Here is a 22,734-nt window from a genome sequence, read left to right as displayed (position 1 = left end):
GACTTTACAATCTTCTTTCACAAACATTAGAAAATCTGGCATCAAATTCTAAAAATCTTGAGTTATTTATGACTAACTCCCCAACACTGCCCAGAATTTAGATCTCCAGAGGATGGACTTTGTAATGAAGTTCTATCATCTTATCATTGTTTTCCTTTGTTCTTGAGGGATTTAAAAACCTATCCTAAAAGATTAATTTGTTCTTATGTGAAATTTTAAAAGTATTGTAATTTTCTTATTTGATGCTCTTCCATCTCTCTAAATCTTTAGTAACATATTTCTGTAGTACATCAAGCTGTCATGGAGCAGCTCGATTTGCACAGCTGTAAAGGTTTCTGTTTGAAATCTTTCAAATCCTGACATATCCATCTGTCAGATGTTTTAAGTCTTTTATTCTTATTAGATTATAAAACTTTTAAAATGAACTTCAAGTGTCCAAGTAGCAGTTTGATCTCCAGAGAAATCTAGCACAGACCTAGTAAAAAGAATGTGTACAACTGCCACTAAAATTCAGATATGTAAAAAGGAAGACCCACCAGGTTTTCTCATTATTTTCTTACAATTTCCTTGGTTTTTTCAGGCGCATTTCTTTGGCTAGTCCACGACAGATTTTCAAAGCTTCCAATATGACCCAGCGATGGCAACACCGAGAAATTTCCAACTTTGAATACCTGATGTTTCTAAACACTATAGCAGGTATTGCTAATTACTATACTTACAAATTATTATGCTAACAGAGAAAAGGAGTTAATCGTGGCATACTCTCAACAGACGTGGGGCACAACTTGGATTTTGCTCTTTTAATGAATAGTTTTTTCTATGTATGATTTTCTCCTGAAGAACTTGACAAAAATCTTCACTAAATTTACTAATCCATACTTATATTTGTGTTTATGCAAGACTAGAGAGGCATTCATAGTGCTATACTGAACTGCACTTACAATATGTGTCTGAAGTCAGAATGTCATAATTGTTGTGGAAGGATAGGCTCTACATAGACTGTCTGCTATTTAGGAGAGTCTCAAAAATAGTAATTTCTTTATCTTTAGTATTCTAAGTTCTAATATTCTAATATCTTCCCTAAATATCATAGATGTAACAAGTTCTCTGTAGGGCTGGGAAATCTCAGCTAGGGAGCAGGATATTCCTGGAGCCAATAAATACTACTGTTACAGGATGTATGATTGGTCTCAAAAAAGAGTGCAACACCTGGATCATCAGTGCTGCTGTGCTAGGACACCATTCATACATTCCCAAATTCTGATTTGTAACCATGTGTTTTTGTCCTAACCACTCATTCTGTAAATGCTAACCTATATTTCATTTAACTCATCTTACCCCATTAGCTTCTAACCAGCTTGACTTCAGTTTAGTAAATGGAGGCTGATTGTTAGGTCTCATGACTTCTCTTTTGTTTCCCAGCTTATTTTATTCTCTGAGCAACTTAGAAAGTTTCTCAGTTTTCTGCTCTTTTCCGTGGTATTGACAGTGTTGAAAGATCTGTTAATTCCCTTTCAGACTTGGCTCTTGCTAACACGATTGACACAACAAATGCCTCTGCTCTCACTAATTTCATTTTACACAAATGGTCAGTTTTGCTAGTTTCTGTAATCAGTCATTAAGTCAGAGATGGCAGGATACTGGCAGATTTTTTATAAGTAGGGGTTGATCTCCTTGCCTCATTACTGCTAAAGTTGAATGAGGCAAATCATGACACTGTTTTCAGCGGCTCTAATGAATGATCCCTTTCAGCTTTAATATATTATTGAAATAATAAATTGGATTCCTACTTAGTTGGTGTTTGAGGTTAAAAGAAACAAAAAGATAAAGTTATAGAAAAAGGGAAGGTTGAGTTGCCCATGATAGAGAGTTATAAAATTGAAAGAAATAAAGGTAGTTATCACTGTGTCACCTAAGTAGCCTTAATCCTGAATAAGAGGTAATATGCAACATAACCAACCAATTAGGGCAAGAAAGGATCTGACTATACCATTTAAAAATCCTACAAACCAGATTGGAAAAATACTGAATGGTGTAAGAAAACTGGAAGAAGAAAAGCTTGGGTAGAAGTTTAGAAAATGTTTTCTGACAACTTCATAGACTGGATTGTAAAACAATATTCCTGCGGAAGAAGTTAAAACCTGTCCTTGGAGATTCTTAGGATCAGGGTGTACAAAGTCTCAAGAACATACTGATTGAAGATGATATGAATGTATGAGCTTCTGCAAGAATATCATGAAAAGAGACAGGATCCATGTAAAAATTATGCATTTTAAAATTAGAAACCAGCTTATGTGGTGGATGTGTATGTATGGTATACGTTTATCCTAATTGAATATTTTGTTATTACCAGAAGAAGGATATTATTTTCATCTTAGATGCATGAAGGTGTACACAGGAACCTGCATCCAGAACAAATTTTGTGTTCTGATAAATGTTGGGGTATCCATAGATAGCCAGGGAGCCAGGAGTAATTCCCTTTGAAGTGCATTCTCTAGATGAACCGATTATTAATTGAATAATTTCTCAATCTAAAATTTTACCTACTTCATTCTGCTTTCACATATTGTATTTAATATAGTATGTGAAAATATTGCTTTACTTCTTTAGTATCAACAAAAATCATTGCCCCTCCATTTTTTTAAGTGTTTCACCTTAAAGAAACGGAGGACAAGATGACAGAAACAAGGAAAGGAGAAATGCATAGGAAATGAATGGATTTAACTGTCAATCTTAGTGTATGCAAAAGAGTTTACAATTAAAGTGAAATGGGCTGCAATGTTTTAAATTAAATACTAGCAGTTTGTGAACTTTTTCATTATCCTTTCAGTAAAGCAAAGTAGATATTGAAATGATAAAAGGACTGAAATGAATTGCAGTTCTTTGGAAGAGCTCATAAAATTATATTGTTGCATCTTTAGAGGTTGGTATTTTAGATAAATATAATTCTTTATTCACAGTGGGTGTTTGTTTGTTATTTGTCAGGTCGAACTTACAATGATTTAAATCAGTACCCTGTCTTCCCTTGGGTTATCACCAACTATGAATCAGATGAGTTGGACCTTACTCTTCCTAGCAACTTCAGGGACTTGTCAAAGGTATTTGTCATCAGATATTTTATTTATATATTTATCACAATAGCTTGCAGTCTTGTAAATGTTTTCTGCTGTGTTTAATACATTAATGTTAAAAGCACAACATAGAATCACAGACTTGGTCACATTTGAAAGGAACCGCAGTGGGTCAGCAGGTCCAACCTCCACCAACCTCCAGCAACCATTACAGTGTTTAATTTCTGCATGCATATACTGATAATGGGGATCAGATCATGTAAAAATGAGTTGTTGATGTATTATTATTGCTTCTGATTGTATCAGCTTAATAATTGTTGTTGGAAGGTGCTCCTAGTTAGGACGTATGCGTTACATTTCATTTCAAATTTTAGTGCAATTAGGAATGCTGATGCTGCTGAAGATTAAAAATTAACTTTTTTCTCTTTTCTCTGATGAGAAATGTGCTTTTTTTAGTAGCAAAGCCTGTGATACCACTATATTTTAAATACTTTTAAATCCTGTATTCCAGTAAGTAAAAACTTTATTTTTTCACTTCCTCTGTGTGCCCCTTCAGGTATGCTCAAGCAGTGCTACTGTCCTTTGTCAGACAGACATTGTCAGTTTTTAACAACTTTTCCAAACAACTTCCTTCTGGCAGAGTAGCCCTGTGGGGTTTTTTTTGTCAACACCCCCCCTCACCCACACACACATTCTCAGAAGTGATATTACACAGCCTGTTTATAGAATGTGATTATTCCCTTTCAATGGTCTCCCAGAAAGGAGTATTTCATTTTACAAAGTAGGAGGATCTCATTTTCTCTTCGAAAACTGGGTGCACTAATCATCAAACAGGATTTTTTTTTAAAGTTTACGGGCAATGCTTGGCACATGGAGCAGTATAGCTGATTAGTAGAAAAGTTTAGGAATATATTTTAATTACAGCTTGTTTGTTACAAAAGTCTTTCATATGAATTTGGTAATTTGGTAGAAAAAAATCCCCACAGAAGTATGACAGCTTTAAAAGATTTTGCTTTCGGTTTGCAGTTGATTAAGCTAAACACAGGTCTGTGAAAACTTCCAGGTATTTTTTAGTATCCATGTATATTTGAAGACTACACTGTTCCTTTTGTCCATGTATAATTATGTAGAGGAATAATGTTTTTAAGTCTGAAGCAGAGATTCTGAGGTACTGTCATTGTAACATTTTCTAATAGTGTTATTTAATTTGAATAAATCATTAACTCTGTGCTTTCTCAGAATGTCTGACTGACACAGACCCATATTCATGGGTAAACCTGCATATATTTTATATTTTAACAAATCTTTTGAAGGTAGACAGTATTTTAAAGTAATTTTGAAGGTAAACAGTATTTTAAAGTAATTTTTCTTGTTGAATTTAATAAATGCTTTATTAATAATCCCCAGGCCAATAAGTATCTGAAGGTAATTTACAACTAAAACTACCTGTCAGCAACCTAGAGTACACTCGTGAATTGTACTTAAGTGAAAATTGAAAACTTAAAAGTAACATCAGCTCTGTGTAGCTTGAATTAGTACATAAACTAAATACTAACCATTAATGAGTTCCTTGGTCATGACATGATTTTTGCAATGTCATTTTCCATTAACTTTTGTTAAATTACACGTGTTTCTGCTTTTATCATGTCATTGCTAAAATAATTCCAAACAAACAAAAAAAAAAGGATTCTCTGGCTGCTGTAGTTCTGAGGTGTCTCCTTTTAATTGTATTTTCATTTTTAAAGAGTTGATTCAGTCAACACTGTAGTCCTAGTGTTTCTGTCTCCACCCTGAAATAGAACTAAGTGCAGTGTAGAACATTTTTCCTCATTTTACAGAATTAGAGAAATCACAGAATATTCTAAGTTGGAAGTGTTTTAAGTTAGGTAGTGCACTTGTCTCCATCAAGAAATTGGATAGCAAACCTGCTCTATTTCTATGTTTTTTTTTAATTTACAGTGACTAGTTATAAGGATTTCTCTGTTCATGAAAGGAATCTTTGAGGAGAATTACTAAGTCTACTTCTAGTTCTGAGGGAATCTTTCCATTGCTGTTGCTGAGAGAGGTCATTATTTAGGGACATTGCCAAGTGGATGTTACTTAGGTATATCTGTATCTATGTTTGACTTTCTCAGTCATTTGATGGAAAACTGTGAACTTAATACAGCAAATAATTTTTGCAGTATTAGATGTCAGTCATGCTGTATTTTGAGTAGTAGGAGTTCCATTAGTGTTATTTAGCCTTATTACATGATATTCTTGGCAGTTTTTAATCTTCAACAGGAGATTATCAGGGAATTGTCCCTGTTGTTAGGGATTAGTGAATATTTATACATATATGTATATTTAACAAGAATTTTCCCATATGATCCGTTAAATGTTGTTGATCAGATAGTGTGTCTTGATGCTGTTGTGGATGAATGTCAGTCCTTCCCATACACACAGTGAAAGTCTTTATGCCATACCTGTCTCAGATACAGCAGTTCAAGTTTTGGTCATTGTTTTGGCATTTCTAGCAGCATCAACTCTGTATAGTTTAAATGTTAAACTTAGTGTTAAACTAAATGATGAATTTGTGACAAGTATCTGAAAGACCTTGCTAATATTCAACTAGGAAAATTTGTGAATGCCATGTATATTGTGATATTTTCATTTTAGCACTGTTATCTCGGGGATAATGCTTCCAAACAAGTAGTAACTATGTATTGTAGCATGTCTGCACTGCTAAAGGTTTTCAAAATATTTAAAGATATTTCACTTAAATTTTTACATGGTTTTGACAGTCATTTACGTCTTTTTTAATGCACATCCAGAAACTCATCACAATGTGGTGCTCCCACTGAGTAAAGAAAAGGAGAACTTTGATTTTGGTCTGGCAGAAAGGGTGTCAGGTCAATATTTTCACTTTTGTTGGTACCTAAGAAAATGAAAAATTAACTTTTTAAAAATTTATTTAGAAATTGCAAGTTATGGTCAGGTATTACAAAGCATCAAATACAAGTAACAGTTTTGTTAATATATTATCTAGAAGTCCACAGTTAGTACAGATTTAAAGGACTGCAGTGTATAGGTTAAACCAACACTTTATTTAAGCAGCTTCTCATGGCACTGTTTTGAACATCAGTCACACAATGATAAACCAAAGCAACTGAAATGTATTGTGGTTAATATTACTGTCAGCCTGATGAATGCTCCTGACAAATGCCAGGAGTGCACTGCCAGTCTGTTACCCTGCTTTGATTCAAGTGTTTATTTCTTAAGAGGTGACTGTGGTTTGGAATGAGTATTACATATTATATTTATAGCTGTATATATTTTATTTATGCAACAGACACAGTTTCCCACCAGAACGTGTGCCTTTCTCTGCATTACTTTATGTTATTCAAAACCACATTTTTTTCCTTTTCCTTATTCAGTAGAAGCAATAAATTTTGTTGTGTTTCTGATCTTCAATAGGGAAAAAAATAGAAGTAAAAATACATGGAAAATACTGAGATATGAAAGCATGATTTTTTACTCTCAAAAGTTTGTTACAAGATCTTGCTGTATGCAAACAGCTGTTAATAATTTTTCTTTCAAAAGGCACAAAATTTCTGTAAGATCATGAGCTGACACTACTAGAAGAAGAAATTTATGCCACTCTTAAATCTTCTTCTGTCTGCACTATAGCTACATGTGTACATAATAATATTTTTATTCTCATTTTTATCATTTCAGTGCAATATTTGCTAAATCATCATCAATTTTATAGTGGCTGTTATGTATGTAATGACTTCTTTTCCAGTCAAGTGTACAAAGGCAACAAATAGCTCTCCCCTCCAGTGAAGTGAGGTGTTTAATTGGTATGTGGGAGCCACTGATATAAAATACACTTTGACAGAAGAGAAGTAATAGATTTTTACCATGACAAAGTAGACTAGTTTTGTTGTTCTGATGTCATCTTCACTGTTGACTGTTCTTCAGCATGCCAACCTGAATTCTGTTGCAGGGTGCCCATTTCAGGAGCACAAATTCACTGCACATGTAACTTGTGCTGCGTATTTTCCTCTAAGAGGAGGCAGGGTGGGATGGGCGTTAAATGTGCTTAGTTATTTCTTCTTACCTCTTGGCAAAGAGATAGAAAGTAACAAATATTTTGATGTGCACCTATTACGGTTTTGCAAATTTTTAAAAGAAATCTTTTTTTCTAGAGTAGCATTAAAATCTGTACAGGCATTCTGTGAACCAGGAAACAAAAATTAACATTTTATTCAGCTCATGCTCCAAGACAAAATGATTTCAGGTTGCTACCATTTAAAACTGATAAACTCACCAGGATTCAGTGTCCTTCTAAGCATAAAGTATGTTCTCAAAATTGGACACTAAAAGAGGATGAGAGGAACAGTGCGAGAACTAACAATAGTGGGTACAGCGGTGATGACTTATTTTGATAGGCAATTACATCTGAATTTAGGCACTAAAACCTTTGAGGCTTGACATTGCTGGGCTCAGCATCTGCCCTGGTTGCCTTGTCACTGGTATTTCAGACAGTAAATTTGTCATCTGTACCTGTGACAAAAGATACCACTTATTTAAAAAGCATTCCAAAGCCAGGAATGTGAATCCCTGCTAAAACAGGACAGTACAGGAAATAAAATATTTCAGATTTTCTATCATAATCCATGTTACTTAAGAAAACATCCATTATATTTTCTAGACTTTTGGATCACCTCCAGAAAGAGTGTTAGAGGTATCTACAGTCAGCCTGAAGCAGTAATATCTGAAAAGGAGACACATTTTTTGTTATTCCGTTTTTATTCTTCTATGGATTTTATATTTTTAGCATAAAGTATATTTAACAGATCCTCTTCATTATCAGATAATAAGTTTTCATACTTTCTTTGTGAAACACGAGTTGCTTCTTTGAGGAGAGGAACACTGCATCCTCTCTAAAATTATGTACAGAGAAAGGCAGAGTTGAAGGAAATGATTACAGAAACTGGTTTATCATATTGCTGTAGATGTACATTGGATCTCCATATGTGTTTCTGCAAAGGGGTAAACAGACCTAAACATTTGGCATAATCATGTTGGGAGAAATTTTTAGGAGGAGGGAAGCATTCAAGCAGGGAAGCAATACTCTGAACAGAACCTTTCATGCGATGGTTCCATTTAGGAAACCACGCAAGAGCAAAATCTAGGTGGGAGAATGAAGACCCTTTCTTCCTGATCTGTTCTTTTTGAATATAAGGAGAGAGATCTGAAAAGAGGTGGTGGGAAGGGAATTGTAAAGACCCCCTTTAAAGAAGGCTTTGCAAGATTATGAAGTTCTCCTGTTCACATCTCATGACAGTGCTATAGTTTTAGGACTATTATCAACTTTCTTTGTATAGACCAGATAATCTGTTTTGTAGTTAGAAACAGTACAAACTAAAGTGTTGGGTAGTCTGTTATATTCCCATGAAAGGTTTTGACTTAATAACGTTTTTTCCCCCCATTTCTAAATGGGGAAAAGTGATTTTGTGAGACTCTCAAATGCCAGCAACACCCAGACAGATTTCCATCATGGATGAATGATAAAATTGGTCAATGATTCTTTCTGACATCTGAATTGATCTGTTGTATCAATTCCGTCAGCACGTTTGCTAAAACTGGGAGACAAAGCTGCAAACGGCCCCATTGGTCTGTGGCTGATCTGCCCCAGTCGCCTGGCTCCTCGGTCCCAATCCCATGTTTGCAGCACCATGGTCAGGGACCCACTCAGAGCAAACCTCGTCCCCGCCAGGACGTGGGGTTCAGCACCACGGACAAGGGCCGCCCGAGACAATTTCGGGCAGAAAAGCGAGAACTCAGCCACGAGGAAGACTGATTTATTTAAATTAAGTGGTTATTGGATTGTCAAGCCCGAATTAGACATGGTCCTTAGAGACATTAACTGTTTGGATTTTGGTATCAATTTCTTGTTTCACTTTGAAAGACAGATTTTTGAGCTGGTTTGTTGGTTTTAAGCTTCATGCAGCATTTGTATCTGGGCCTTTTTCATAATAAACATGTGATTTCCATGCATTTTGCAATAAACACATGCTTTCCATAGCAGCCCGTTCCTCCACAACTCCTGTGGGGACCTGCTGAGGCTGAAGCTTGACCCAGATGTGTCTCTGAGATAATTTGTCAAAACATACTTTCTGAAATGCTACTCTTAGTGTAGATAGAATTTTTTTAAGTATTCTGATATTCTGATATTTTTTAAATATTCCTTAGGTTGCTCTTTGAAAGTGTTATAACCATCCTTTTATAGCATGACCTTTTTCTCCCCTCATCTTTAGTTGGTTATTCTCTGTGTCACACCACCTCCTCTAGAGAACATACAAGTGGATGATAGAGTGCATCTTGTTGCCATTCTTACTTTCTCTTCCCTGTTCTCTTATTTTCCCACCAGAGGCTTATTTTTTGAAGTCATAAGAAGCATACTATTTGCACTTCAGATGCATGTATCACTTTCTAGAATCACTTAATTATCTTCAAGCAATCTATTTATTTATTTATTTATTTAGATATTAGGGCAAAAGGCAAGTTTACAGGATCAAAAAGAATAATTTTGGTAATAAGCCTAATAATCATAATCTTCCCCTGCCTGAAGGAGGAGTTTTGTTTTGAATGCAGAAATACTCAAAGACAAGAAAAACCATAGCTCAGAATTAACCATGGATGTTCAAAATTATATCCTAAGTTCGTATCTGATGTTATTGTCCATCCTGCTCTTGTGTCAATTTTAGGTGCTCTGAACATATGTCATCCTCTAATTGGAAATGAACTGAGGGAGGTTCATGACCTTTTAAATGATCACAAGAAACCATGGGGCACATGTCTGGTCATAAAATCTACTAGCAATCAAAATAAAGTAATTTCACACACATGACTTGAGCCATGGACATTTTAAATATGTATTTTCTGTCTTCCTAATGTAAAGTGAATGTTATTCTCTTGATACAGTCTCTCTTCCATTTTATATTCATACATTTGAACTCTAGCAGATTATGAACTCAGATTTCTGAGCAAGCATTATGGTGGCTGAGTTGAAAGTTGCATTCATATGGGAAATGAATATGAGATTTATCTCACCTAACTGGAGCTGTCTAAAACTGAGTTGGTCAAACTCCTAGCAGCAGGAAGCCTCTTGGGGTCAAAAAATAATCTGGGTTTAAAAGTGGTGCTCAGAAAATGAGATCATGGTAAAATAGTGATACTCTTTGTTTAAGAAGAAGTTTGTGGTGGTTCTCAGGATGTGGACTTACTTTGATGGACACATCAGATGATCTTTATAAAACTCAAATATCAACAGACAAAAATGTGGATCAACTGAAGGAAATTGGTAGAAAAAGGTTACTAAGAGAAGATGATAGGATCCTAAAAGCTCGAGATGAATAGTTTAACAAGATTAATTAAATAATTTACATATCATATCCAGCCAATCACTTGAAACTGCCTCAGAATCTGAAAGACAAGGTTGGCTTCCAAAATGGGGTGGTCACTGACATTCCAAAGGTCTGTTCTGTACTTTATACTGTTCAGCATGTATGGTAATCTGAAAAAGATGAAAAGGGAGCTGATAAAACTTTCTGACAATACCAGTCTGTTGATGGTATTGAAGGTGATGGCTGACTAATCAGGAGACCTCATGAAACAGGGAATAAGATGATGGATGAATTCACCTTAGGAGCAAAGCAGTGCATGTGTGAAACAAGATACATTGATGGGCTCTTAGCTGACTTTATATTCAGGGTTGATATAATCTGATTGTAATAGTTTTATGAAACAGTACAGATTATGGTAAAAAACTTCTTATACCTCCCCAAGTACATATTTCTAGACTGCTGCTGCTCTTTTTGTCGGGCTTGGTGCTTACACATGGTACAGAATAATGTATATTTTGTGTGCCCTGACAGGAATCTGCAGAAAATGCGAATTTGTGTCAGCTTTTAGCATGAAGTCCTGTACTGCTAGTACAAACTAGCAGTTTATTTTTAGTTTTTATATTTTTAGTTCTGGTTGTCTGGTATAGGTCTGGTGTTAGGTATAAAGGCTGTTGTTTTCTGTGTCCTGTATAATGTGTTGGCAAAGGAGCATGATCTGTGAAAGGAAGGCAGAAGAGAGAATGTTTTCATCTCCTGCTATGACTCAAGTGCAAGTGGCTTCTCACTAAATCCTGTTCCTCAAAATCCATAGAAGGATTTTTTGTTTGTTTGTTTTTTTTTTTAAGTAAGTGAATAACAATGCAGGGTTTGCTTTCTCTTGACAGACTATATCATGAATAGTATATGCCAATGGTTGCTTTTGGCTGGCAGGGTTATTTTCTAAGGCAGGCAGCTACTTAGAGGCCATACCCTCCTCACTGCCTGCAAGCAGCTTGATTTTTCCTCATAATTCCCAGGGACACTCAACTTCCTTTCTCCCTGACCTTTTGTAAGTGTACAACACATAACAACTCTCTTCAGTTTGGCTTCCCAGTAGTATTAAGGTGAAGTAATACCTCAGATATACAGTCTGTGACACATTTGGTTGTGCCGAACAATTTATTAAACCTTAGTGTGCTTAATTAGCTTGCAAGTTTGCAGTTCAGCAGTGCATTGTTTTGCAATCTGCTGCAGATGGTTGTAATAGCATTTGATACTATTGTTAGTAATATGAAGGCATGGAGATTTTTCCTTGAAATTCAAATTCCTCCAAGATTTTAGGTGACCTGAGGTATATTCTGTCACTAATATATCGCTAAATATTGCTTAATAGTTTTTCTTCCATTTTTATGCTTAACATTAGTTTATGATCAATTTTTTTAACTATGGACCTTGGGAATCTTCTGTGTTTTGCACCATTAAATACTATTTATACTGACATGTCCAGACATTCTAGTTATTAGATCATCTTTAGGTCAGTTTTTCCTGATGGTTCCTGCTGTCTCAAAGGAATATGCATGCTCTTAAAAAAATCTGAAATACAAGCCATATATACTAATAGTTTTAATTTGCATGCACATGACTATTTTCTGCTTTTATTCCAGCCCTTTATTGAATACTCAGTTTCCCGAGAATAGAAATTGGAGTTTTAAAAATTGTTTTAGAACTTAATGTGATCTGATAAATTTCTTGGCCTGATTTCTGGTAAATAGGGATTTTTTTCAAAGAAAGCTTGTAAGCATGTTTCTGTAAAAAAGCTCAGTGGTTTTTAGTATGTATAGATTGTATTAACCTTATTTTTGAAAACGTTGAGATAAGAGGATTACAGGGTTTAATCTCATCTGCAGTGTATCAGGAAATATCTAGGGATCATACATTGGATAAAAATGCTGATCACAGTCAGCTGGTTATACTTGTCGCTTCGTTAACAGAGCTGCTGGGAAACAGTTGCCTGCTCCCTAAGCTGTGCAAGCAAATATTAAATGAGGTGGCTGCTAGCTGTTTATCCGTGTTTCCTCACTGGTGTAAATAAAAAGATCTATGTAAGCAAAGAAATCATTTGCATGTAGGAGTTAACTGCAGGTTTGCTGTACTGGAGTGCTCTTGGCGGGCTTTTATTGTCTCATGTGCACAGCCCATGTATGTGGGAAGATGCTGAGTCATTTAATATGAGATGTAAAAGAGGAGCTACTCCAGAAGCTCAGTGTCTTACGTGTATGAACAGCCAGTATCAGGAGCCTAGTGAGAAAATAAAAGAGGGCAGGTAAAGCACCATCCTTGCCTTCAGATAACCTCCTACGTTTGGCAACCAGGAGTTTAACTCCTTTGTGGACCACAGAAATAATTTAGACAGTCATGTTTAGTGGCCACTGATACACTAGTGGTCTGGTTGTGTTTGGTTTGGTCTGTTTTTTTTAACCTATTTATATTTTCTCTGCATTGCTCCCTGAAGCAATTAATCTATTACTTGAGAAGGAATCTAATTATATGAGAAGGTATAATTGTCTTTGCTTTGTAACTAGGGCAATTATAGTTTTTGTTTGTTTGTTCTCTGTGGACCATATGAAGACCTGCTTGCTTGCCACTCTTACTTATACTTGAAAATTTTTTTAGTTTCAGGTGGACATAGAAAGAACAGGAAGTATTCTTCAGAACTTGTTTTACATTATTGTCCTATTTCTTTTCCTTGTCCCTACAAATTTTCAAGTGTCATAATTATTTGAAATACCTATATTCAGAATAATGGATTAGAATTACAACTACAGTCATAATATCCTGCTAGTTCTAAAAGCAAGCTGCAGAGAAATTTTAAGGGTGGAAGAAATGCCTTAAAATGGAAGACCCGAAGAGCTCCATGTCTTACATTTATTAAAAGGTGAAATTACAGTCTATAAGTATCTTTATATTCTGAAAATATTGGGTAAATAGAGACTCTGTGATATGTCAGAGAGAAGTATAACAAAATTTCTTTGATAACACACCAGTAAATTCATAACCAAAATGGCATATATATTTTTTCAAATGAGGATCAGAATTATCAGTAGAAAAAGCTTCCAGGAAAAGTAGCAGATTGTCCACGTACTCAAGAGTCAGATGCCTTTCTGGGAAGCAGGTTGGCCAAATACAGCTCATGCTGTAATCAAGTGTAAGTAGTTGGGCTCAAAATCATGTAATGGAAAGGCATTTCACAGTTTGTCATACAAACACAGGGCGAGATGAGATGACCTAATGGTCCCCCTGGTCCTTTAAGCCCAATGAAATATATGAAAAATATCAGTGCTGAAAACCAGATAGTCATCTTGAAAATAAGATGCATGGAAAACAAACATCATACTTGGCAAGGATGCTACCAAACATAATTCAATGATACAGACAATTGTATTCACAGGAATACAAGTACCTGGTTGGATGTGGATAAGAAAACATAAGAAGTCACAAGGAAAAGTGCTTTTTCTTTTTTCCCCTTCTTGGTTTTTTTTTTTTTTTTTAAAATTTTCTTTCTTTCCTTATTTGTTTTTTTTTTCCCCATGGTGAAGACGTTTTGAAATACGGATTTCATATAATAATAATCTAATTATTTTTTTAAATCTTTCTACTTGCACTGGTTAACATAGACCTTGTTTCTGGAACTGTCTAATTTTTAGAACTCACAGGCCCTTGCACAAATCTGATTTCCAGTAGTTGATTGTCAAGATTTCCTTTTCACCAAAAGAGGCAAAAGTTAACAGTGAAGATGAAAGTATGGTGTCTTGACTACTTATGGTTTGCAGTAATTAAATGCAGTTTAACTACCATAGTACATAGTATATATTCTCTTTCATGGATTTTGAATATTAATGAGTTAAATACTCTTCCCAGTGTTATACTGTGTAGGAAGCACTAAAAGTGGCAAGATTTGTTTCAATAACAGAAACATATGTAAAAGCCAATAACAAAAGGCAGCACGGGTAAGAACAGTGTGTGTCTGTTATTTGGAGTAACACTATTTAAAATATGAAACCACATTAGATAGGAATAAAAAGCACCTCTTTTTCTTCTTAAACGTGGAACTGTAAATAGTCATACTGTAATTCTTCCTCTACAAGAATTGAATCTGTTTATTTTAGTTCATTAGCAATTTTCCAAAATATATGTGTTCCTGAACATGAGTGGCAGAAGCCAGGAGACTTTCTGCCCTGTGTAGAGGAGCAGTGAACATTCTGCTTTCTTCTGTTGGGTGCAAATGGGCCTCCTCTGAAAATAAAGGCAAGATGGGTCCCTGTTCCAATGTCTGGCACAGAGTAAGACTAAGAACTAACAAATATAACTGTACACCATAGTGTCTGGACATATTTGACAGCAGTAGTGATAAGAGTGTGTTTTCTCAGTTATTTTTCAGCAAACCATTTTTCTTTGTTATATCTCAAAGAAAGCAAGCTTGGTCCAAATACTGAGATTTACTATGTTCAGTTCTTGGTAAAAATATCAGATTATTTATTTTGAGGTATTCCTATATTTGAGAGCCCTCAAAAATTAGTATCGAGTGAGTTTGGTGTTTTTGTTGTTGGTTTTTTGTTTGATTGGTTTTTTGTTTTGGTTTTTCTTTAAGAATAGCTTGTAACTTTCGTATTTGTAGCACATGTAACAACAACCACTTTGGGTCAAAAAGCAGGTAATCATGCCTCTGGAAAAGTGAAAACAGAAACTACTCTACATTAATTCTCTCTCCAGTTTGGACCCTGTTTTTGAATGAACACTGACTTGAAAACCATACACATCATCATTCATTTTTTTCAATACCATTTGAATACTTAGCAGCCATAAGTGATTTCTCTCTTCATTTTTACTCCCTTAATCTCATCCATTGTTTTTGCCTATTGGAATTTTTCTGTCTCTACTTTCCATTTTTCCCTCTCTCTCTAAATAAACATTTTTTATTGTTGCACTAATATCTAATTTTCCTCTGGGAAAAGAGGTGCTGCAAATAAAGTATGCTCTGAAATTTCAGAGTATGAAAGCTTTTCAGCTCGTTGTCCCTCAGAGGTCTGTAGCCACAGGGGAATTGTGTTGCGTAGGGTAAATTTCTGGTCTCACAGCTACATCAAGCATAGCTTAGCTTGGCATTACTCTTCTTCCCTTGGCATTTACCCACAGGGGAGGGAGTACAGTATGTAATCATGATTCCCTGTTAATTTTGAAATATGAAATAATGGCAGAATTTCAGTTAATTGGGGTTTTTTTGCTAACTTAAATGTCAGAGAATATTTGAATATTCCTTGTCCGTGCTTTATTCTGTAGTTAACTGTTCACAGTGCAGTGTAACACACCAGAATCACCTCATCCTTAGAAGCAGTTGTCAGAAAAATATGGGCCTGCCTGGTAGAATGTATTAGCCCAATACATTGTCTCCATTTTATTATGAAGCTGCTGGGGAAGCTGTGATATACAGCACTGTCATTACAGATCTATTGTTAGAAGGGTTCTACAGTCTTCTGTGCGCTGCCATTAATTTATAGCAGTAAACAATATGTAGCCCTCCAACTGCAGCAAAGCAGAATCTTTTAATGAGGTGGATGTTATTACCACAATAAATCAGTGCATTCGTGTAATGTATAATTCAATGTGTGTATTCCCACTGTAACTTCTCTGAGTAAGCTGATAGTGTATCATTGTCAGTGCACAGCTCCACAGTTCTTCTTTTTTTTTTTTTTTTCCCTAAGCTTTTTTCATTTGGAGACTTTTTTTATTTGCTTGCACATAAATGTGACATGTCTTGATAGTTGTCCTGTTGCAGGCTTCAGAAACCAACTGTAACAATAACAGCTAAAATCAATACTGTGGATTCTGGCTATATAGATCTCTGCATGATACCTTTTTTTTTTTTGAAAAGAGAATGAAATCAATTCTAATTGGATTTAGCTTTATATTCAAGGAATGTAATTCTATAACTATTGATTTGGGCTATACTCATTTGGAGAGTAATAACAATAGAGGCAGATAAAGAGAATACGTAAAATGTTACAGAACCATACAACACAACACTGTTTCTATTTTTAATTTATATAATTTGTCTACCAATGACCTTCTTTCTTCTTTTTTCCCCTCAAGCATAGCTGAGTCTTTAGGGAAAATCAGTACAGATGTAGATTCCAAAATGGTTCTTGCAACAAAGAGACTTCTTGGAGTCAGTTTCATACTTCCCTGGAATAAATTTGCTAAATCAGATAAAAATCCTTTTATACAAGAGCAACTTCTTTTAAAGGGTTATATTTCAAATTAGTGAACTGCAAAAATTGTAATTAACCTAAGATGTTTTCTTTATCCTACTGCAATGTGAAAGCTGCTCTAAGTAAAAAAATGTAAGATTAGATCTTAGGTCATTCAAAGATCTAATCTGTCCTAGAAGAGAAAATACTTCGAAGCTTTTATGCCAAATTTCACGTGAACGGCAGAGAAGCAGTTATTTGAATAAATAATCATCTGAATAGCAGACATAGTTTTTCGCTTGAACTATGCTCGAATTAAAGACTAATTACTGATACTTTTGTTCAAGGACTTCTCTTTTAAAGTTTTTCCTTACCTGGTAGTGTGTTTTTAAGTATATTTATTCTTGAAGAAGATGAAGAAGGAAATTTTTTTTCATGTTTATTCTTTGGTTATACTCGAATGCATCCATTGTCGATACAGATGAACATAATTTACATTAATAACATACAGACAGTGTGCTCAATATGTATATGAGTTTGTATTGCATATATATTTTGCATGTATATCCAGAGATATTTTAGATCTCTTACAGCAGTTTACATGTGGAATTGCTAAATTCACTTTTGGGTTTCTCAGTGATTTGTGTGACATATCCTCATTTTTTTTTTCAAATCATGTATGTAAAAGTCTGTTGAAGAAATACACAGCTTTAGGTAACAAATTATTATATTTCTTGCTTTTAAATAAAACCCTGGGTGTTTATCTTCTAGGTAAGCACTGAACAAAGAATAACAGCATTGATGAAAGTATGATATTTTAAGTCATACATATGTTGGTTCTTTTGTCTCAATGTTTTTATACAGAAATTCTGGTCTTTCATTTGTTTGTTTCAAAGTTTAAAATTTTATGAATTAAGTAAACTTGTTTTAAGATTATGACTAGAAGCACAGAAACAAGAGTAGTAGTATCAAAATTCCAAGTCCACTGTTAATATTCTCCCACACTATCAGTCACTACTTTTTTCTCCAAAAAATACCCAGAGATGTTTCTCATTGTTGCTTACTATTTGTTTGACAGTGTATTCAGCATGCACAATATTCACAAGCAACACCAGTTTGTTCAACACATTCCACCGCTAATTGGTTTTTACTCATGGACTTGAGTCAGCAGTAAATAGAAATGAAGCCTGTATTAACACAGAAGAGACATTTTTCCACCCAGCCACGTGCGTGTGCGTGGAATTCTCATTCCAAAATACATGGATCTCTTCAGGCGCTTACAGAAACCAACATCTGCTTTTGCAAAGCACCAAACCCAGACTTCTCCGTGCATGCCAGTGATTCTGCTCCAAAAGAGCAAGGGGAGTATGGTGTGATAATAATCACATTAATTTTATTTACTCAGTGCATTTATTTTTACAAATCTTGCAGCCTATTGGAGCTTTGAACCCGAAGAGAGCAGCGTTCTTTGCTGAGAGATACGAATCGTGGGAAGATGATCAGGTTCCAAAATTCCACTATGGCACACATTACTCAACAGCAAGTTTTGCACTCACATGGCTATTAAGGATCGTAAGTATATGTTTTAGAAATGCTTTTCCTTTTAATGATAATGAAAGCAACAGATGTCTAGGAATGAGTAAACTAAAACTCAATGGCATAGGAGAGTACTGAAATTTCCTAGTAATTGTAATCAGTAGTGTAGAGGAAACGTATTCTAAATTTCAAGCAGAGAGTTTTAATTTTTGTGGTAGAGACTTTTCAAATCAGTAAAGCTTTTTCTTCTTAAAAATTGCTTTTTAATATACATTCTTCTACTTCTTTAAACATGGTTAACTTTCCTTCTTTGCATATTTTCTGACTGGACCAAGTACCAAACATTTGTGGTTCTTAGATAATGTATTTAATTTTCACCTCCTAATGAGCATGAGTTTGTTTCTGATAATCATGAAATCCCATGATGTAAGCAATTAATTTGCAAAAATCTGCTGCAATTTGTATGGAAGTAACTTTTAAGATGCTACATATTGATAATATTGGTTAAACAATGCATTTTTCTATAAAATTGAAAGGCGATTTATCTCCTAGGAAGTAATTTCTTTGGGAAAGCATTAGCAGCACATCATTAATTAAAGCTTGTTAGAATGTACAAGCATACATAAATCCTTGAAGTAATTTATAGAGCTTAGCTAATTTCAAGCAATTATCCACTAATATGTGCTTAAGTGTTCTTTAACTAAGAGGAGGCTTTTAAATCTTCCAAACATTTTCCTAAATCATAAATTATATATTAAACAATACCAATCCTCAAGCTGTCAGTATTGAATGCTACCCTTTACATTAAGAGATCACCTTGAACAAAGTAAAATGTGTTATTTTTGTTACATGCTAGTTTTAAAAATATGTGATATATCAGAGCTTTTTCATGTTGTTGAGAGCAATTTGTGTCACAACTGCCTGTAGCTTCTACTCCAGCCTGTATTTTCTTTAGGTTTTATTTGCTTTTCTTTATCTGAGTATATATGCATGAAGTAGGAATAAAAGCATTTATTAAGTAAGCATCAGTTTGTACTTCTCATTTTTGGATAATAGAATTAACTCTTTGCTATTAATCTGCATCTGTGAGAAAAATAACATCGTTAACAGCCATACCCCACAAGAATAATAAATCCTTTTTTTTTTTTTACCCTGAAATTTCTAAAGAAATACATTGTTGTTTTTAATTAATCTTTTTATATATATTTAGGAACCCTTCACAACCCTTTTCCTAAATCTACAAGGTGGGAAGTTTGATCATGCAGACAGAACTTTTTCATCTGTTTCAAGGGCGTGGCGCAATAGTCAGCGTGACACTTCTGACATCAAGGTAAAAAATTTCCTGAATGGTGCTAACATATTTTTACTGCTCCTGCCTTTATTGTAGCTGTGAATGTAGGACCACAGGTTATGAAAGGGGATGGAAGAAGACTGGGAGCTATCCTACCACTTGGGAAAAGATTCAGGCGAGATGACGTGTGGTTTTACTTTTGCTAGAATATTTCAGTGTATTCTTTTGTAAAACTATAGCAAACATTTTGAGCCCTGAGACTAAAACAAGGCAAAATTGGCCTTTGTTCTGCAGATATGCTTCACTGACTTTTTGTTCCTCAGCACAAGTTTTAAGCCTTTGTAAAGTCAGTAGAACTGGTATAGGTTTTTAACTACTGAGTTTCATTAAATACCCCGTTCGTGCTTCTGCATAATGAGGTAAGAATGTTTCAGTTCATATTATTTTATGTAATTTTGGCACCAAGCATCCAGCCTTATTTTTGGGTAATTTCTGCAGTGGCCTGTTTTCTTGTTTGACTGTGGCAAACAGGAGGAGGAGGCTGTGCAGAAGGGGCAAAAACTAGTTTTATGATGAGGAATAAGTAGATGGGAGGTAAGGAGCTGAGAGGGAGATCTGGGAGCAGCCTCCAGAAAGACTGTATACTGGGTGGAGGAACAAAGGGCTACAGTAAGTGAGAACACAAGATAGATTAATCTGGTAATTAGTTGTATAGAAAGAGACCTAGAATTAAGTGGATCAAGAAGCTAAGGCAGGCGAACATAGAAGTTCCAAGGAAAGAGATTTGGATAGCTAGCCCCTGAAGGAAGGAATGAGGTAAACAAATGAGTCTGGGATCTGAGGAAAATTTTGAACTGGGAAGAGGAACAAAAGAGACAAGGATGCTGGCAGCAGTGGGGAAGCTTTGTGGACCTCAAATCCAAGAAGAAGGATTAATATCAGAGTTAGTTTTTTTTACTGAAAGGAAGGATGGAAAAGTGTAGTGTGAAGAAAGTCAGGGGCTAGCTCAAGGATGTCATGCAATAGCAAGAGACCTAAGTAACACAAGATCATTCTGTAAGTGTATTCATAATGAGGAGACAATTTAGGAATGGGTTGATCTGCAAATTAATGGAATGCAAAAATTGCCAACTGATAGTGTTGAAAAAGTGATGTCTTCCTGGCATCTGGGAGTCCCACCAATAGAATCAAAGTCAATCAGTGACTAGTGGAATTAATACCACTTACAAAAAGATATAATGTCTGTACAAAATTGGGAAAGAACAGTTTAGAAAATACAAACACATTAGATTTTTTCAAATTGACTGGGTTTATGGCCTTCATTTCCTTGTAACCTACAAGACTGGCAAATGAAATTTCACAGTGCATTTTGGGGGTTTTATTGAGAAACAGAGGAGGAGAAAAGTTATCAGTGGTGGACAAATCAAGTATTTAGTTTTTAAAAAGGAAGAAAAAGGGAGCCAAGAAATTATGAGGTGAGTTTAGCTACAATTCACAGAAAAATACTTACAGAAATAATCAGACTATGTTTAAATGCCAGGAAGATAGCTGGGAGACAAGCAAATGAAACACATGTTTATCAGGGAGAGATTATGTCAAACCAATCACAGTTTCTGATGAGAAAAGGTAACAGACCTTATAAACAGAGAAGAAGCAGATGATGATCTTAGTTTTTTACATTGTCTTATGAGTGAACTGGGATTACTCTGTCTAAAAGAATCCACTGTGTTTGGAGAATAGTTACCAGCAGTTCATTATTAAAATTGAAAGATGTACTGAGTGGAATTCTTCCTGATAATAACAGGTTAGACCTCAATTCATATTGATATTAGATTGGAAGGTACTGGAAGTGTGGTGGAATTGGGAACACTTCTTGTGGAAGGGAAAAATGATTTGAGAAAAGCGTTAGGTGAAGTTTATTAGGGAAAAGTGAGTATTGTAATTTTCATGCAGGTTCTCATACAGTTATAACACAAGGAACAATCTACTGTGCAAAGGAAAAAAAAATAAATTGTGGGCTCTAGTACATCACCAGTGCATGTGAATTAACAATATTGTGGTATAACAAAAGGTGAGTAACCTTTCATGGAAGATACATCAACCGGACATAATGTAACTTTCAAAATGTATGACATGAATCTTCAGCTTTGCCCAGCTTTGATAGGGTCTTAGCTGGAATATTATATCCATAATTGTGGGCTAGTTGGACAGAATCCACACTGGAACACTGATAACAATGCAAGGTCTTGAAAATAAAATGCAATGAAAGATTAAGTAGCTACACTTATTTTTCTCTAAAGCAGAGAATGTTGAGGAGGAACTTCAGTCCTCCTATTACATAGGGACTGCTGTAAGAAAAAAAGCAAAAATCTCTGCTGCCCTTGCTGGATAGAACAGGAATTAATGGACTTAAACATCAGGGAGATTTTGATTAGATGTCAAAGTAACCTTTCTAACAGAAAAATAAAACCAATGAATTCTTCCCTGGCAATTAGTGTAGGGAGGTTTTTTCAGAAATGGTTTGGTATCTTTTGGAAATGATACATGTGCAGGCTGGTACTGCTTTTAGAGTCATCCCTACTGTTATGGATGATCTCTTGAAGTTGCTTGCAGTTTTCTGAGGCTGTGAGTTGATATGAATGCCATTACACTGCTGTGGAGCATCTGAATGAGTTTTAAGATTGGCTAGAGGAATCTGTTTGTGAGACTGGATGAGCAACCAGGAAGGGAGATAAGATTTCCATAGGACATGTTTAAAGAATCTGAAAGGAAAATAGAACCATCTTCATTGGAAATACCTCCATCCCTAGTATTCCACTACAGCTGTGAAAAACAAGTCTTCTGAGACTTGAGGCTCTGTCCTGCAAGTGTTTGTGAAATACATGGCTAAAGTGTCCCATGTGCCTCTAGAAATTTTCTACCTGCAGAATTGCAACATTTTAGCTTGCTAGTGCTTGAATTTGTTTAGTTGACACACACATCAAAGAGTGTGAATAAAGTGGAGCACATAATTTTGCTCCTTTAGTTAGTGGTGAGTAGGGGACACAAAGGAAAAAAAAACATTTATTCCTCTTCCAGTTGAAAAAAATCCTGACATTTAGAACCATTGAGCTGATGAAATGATTTCTCCTTGCTTCTCAAGTGAAGAGAATGAATCAGTTATTGATGCTTGCTGTCCTAAGATTATTGTTAAACTTAGTTGGATGCTTTGTGTATGA

General features: G+C 35.1%; 1 protein-coding gene across 4 annotated transcripts in view; it reads left to right on the top strand.

Moving 5' to 3' along the window:
- LRBA (LPS responsive beige-like anchor protein) overlaps positions 1–22,734 on the top strand; it is a 408,434-nt gene that overhangs the window by 280,371 nt on the left and 105,329 nt on the right. For all 4 annotated transcript variants that reach the window (XM_064651760.1, XM_064651761.1, XM_064651759.1 and 1 more), the window contains 4 exons: positions 581–696; positions 2,986–3,098; positions 18,121–18,261; positions 19,436–19,555. In XM_064651760.1, the coding sequence (XP_064507830.1) occupies positions 581–696; positions 2,986–3,098; positions 18,121–18,261; positions 19,436–19,555 (490 nt within the window). The remainder of the gene's footprint in view (positions 1–580; positions 697–2,985; positions 3,099–18,120; positions 18,262–19,435; positions 19,556–22,734) is intronic.

Source organism: Pseudopipra pipra, chromosome 4, assembly GCF_036250125.1.
Source record: "Pseudopipra pipra isolate bDixPip1 chromosome 4, bDixPip1.hap1, whole genome shotgun sequence".
NCBI classification, from domain to species: Eukaryota; Metazoa; Chordata; class Aves; order Passeriformes; family Pipridae; genus Pseudopipra; species Pseudopipra pipra.
The sequence above is the reverse complement of the archived record's forward strand: the minus strand, read 5'-3'. Positions and strand labels throughout refer to the sequence as shown.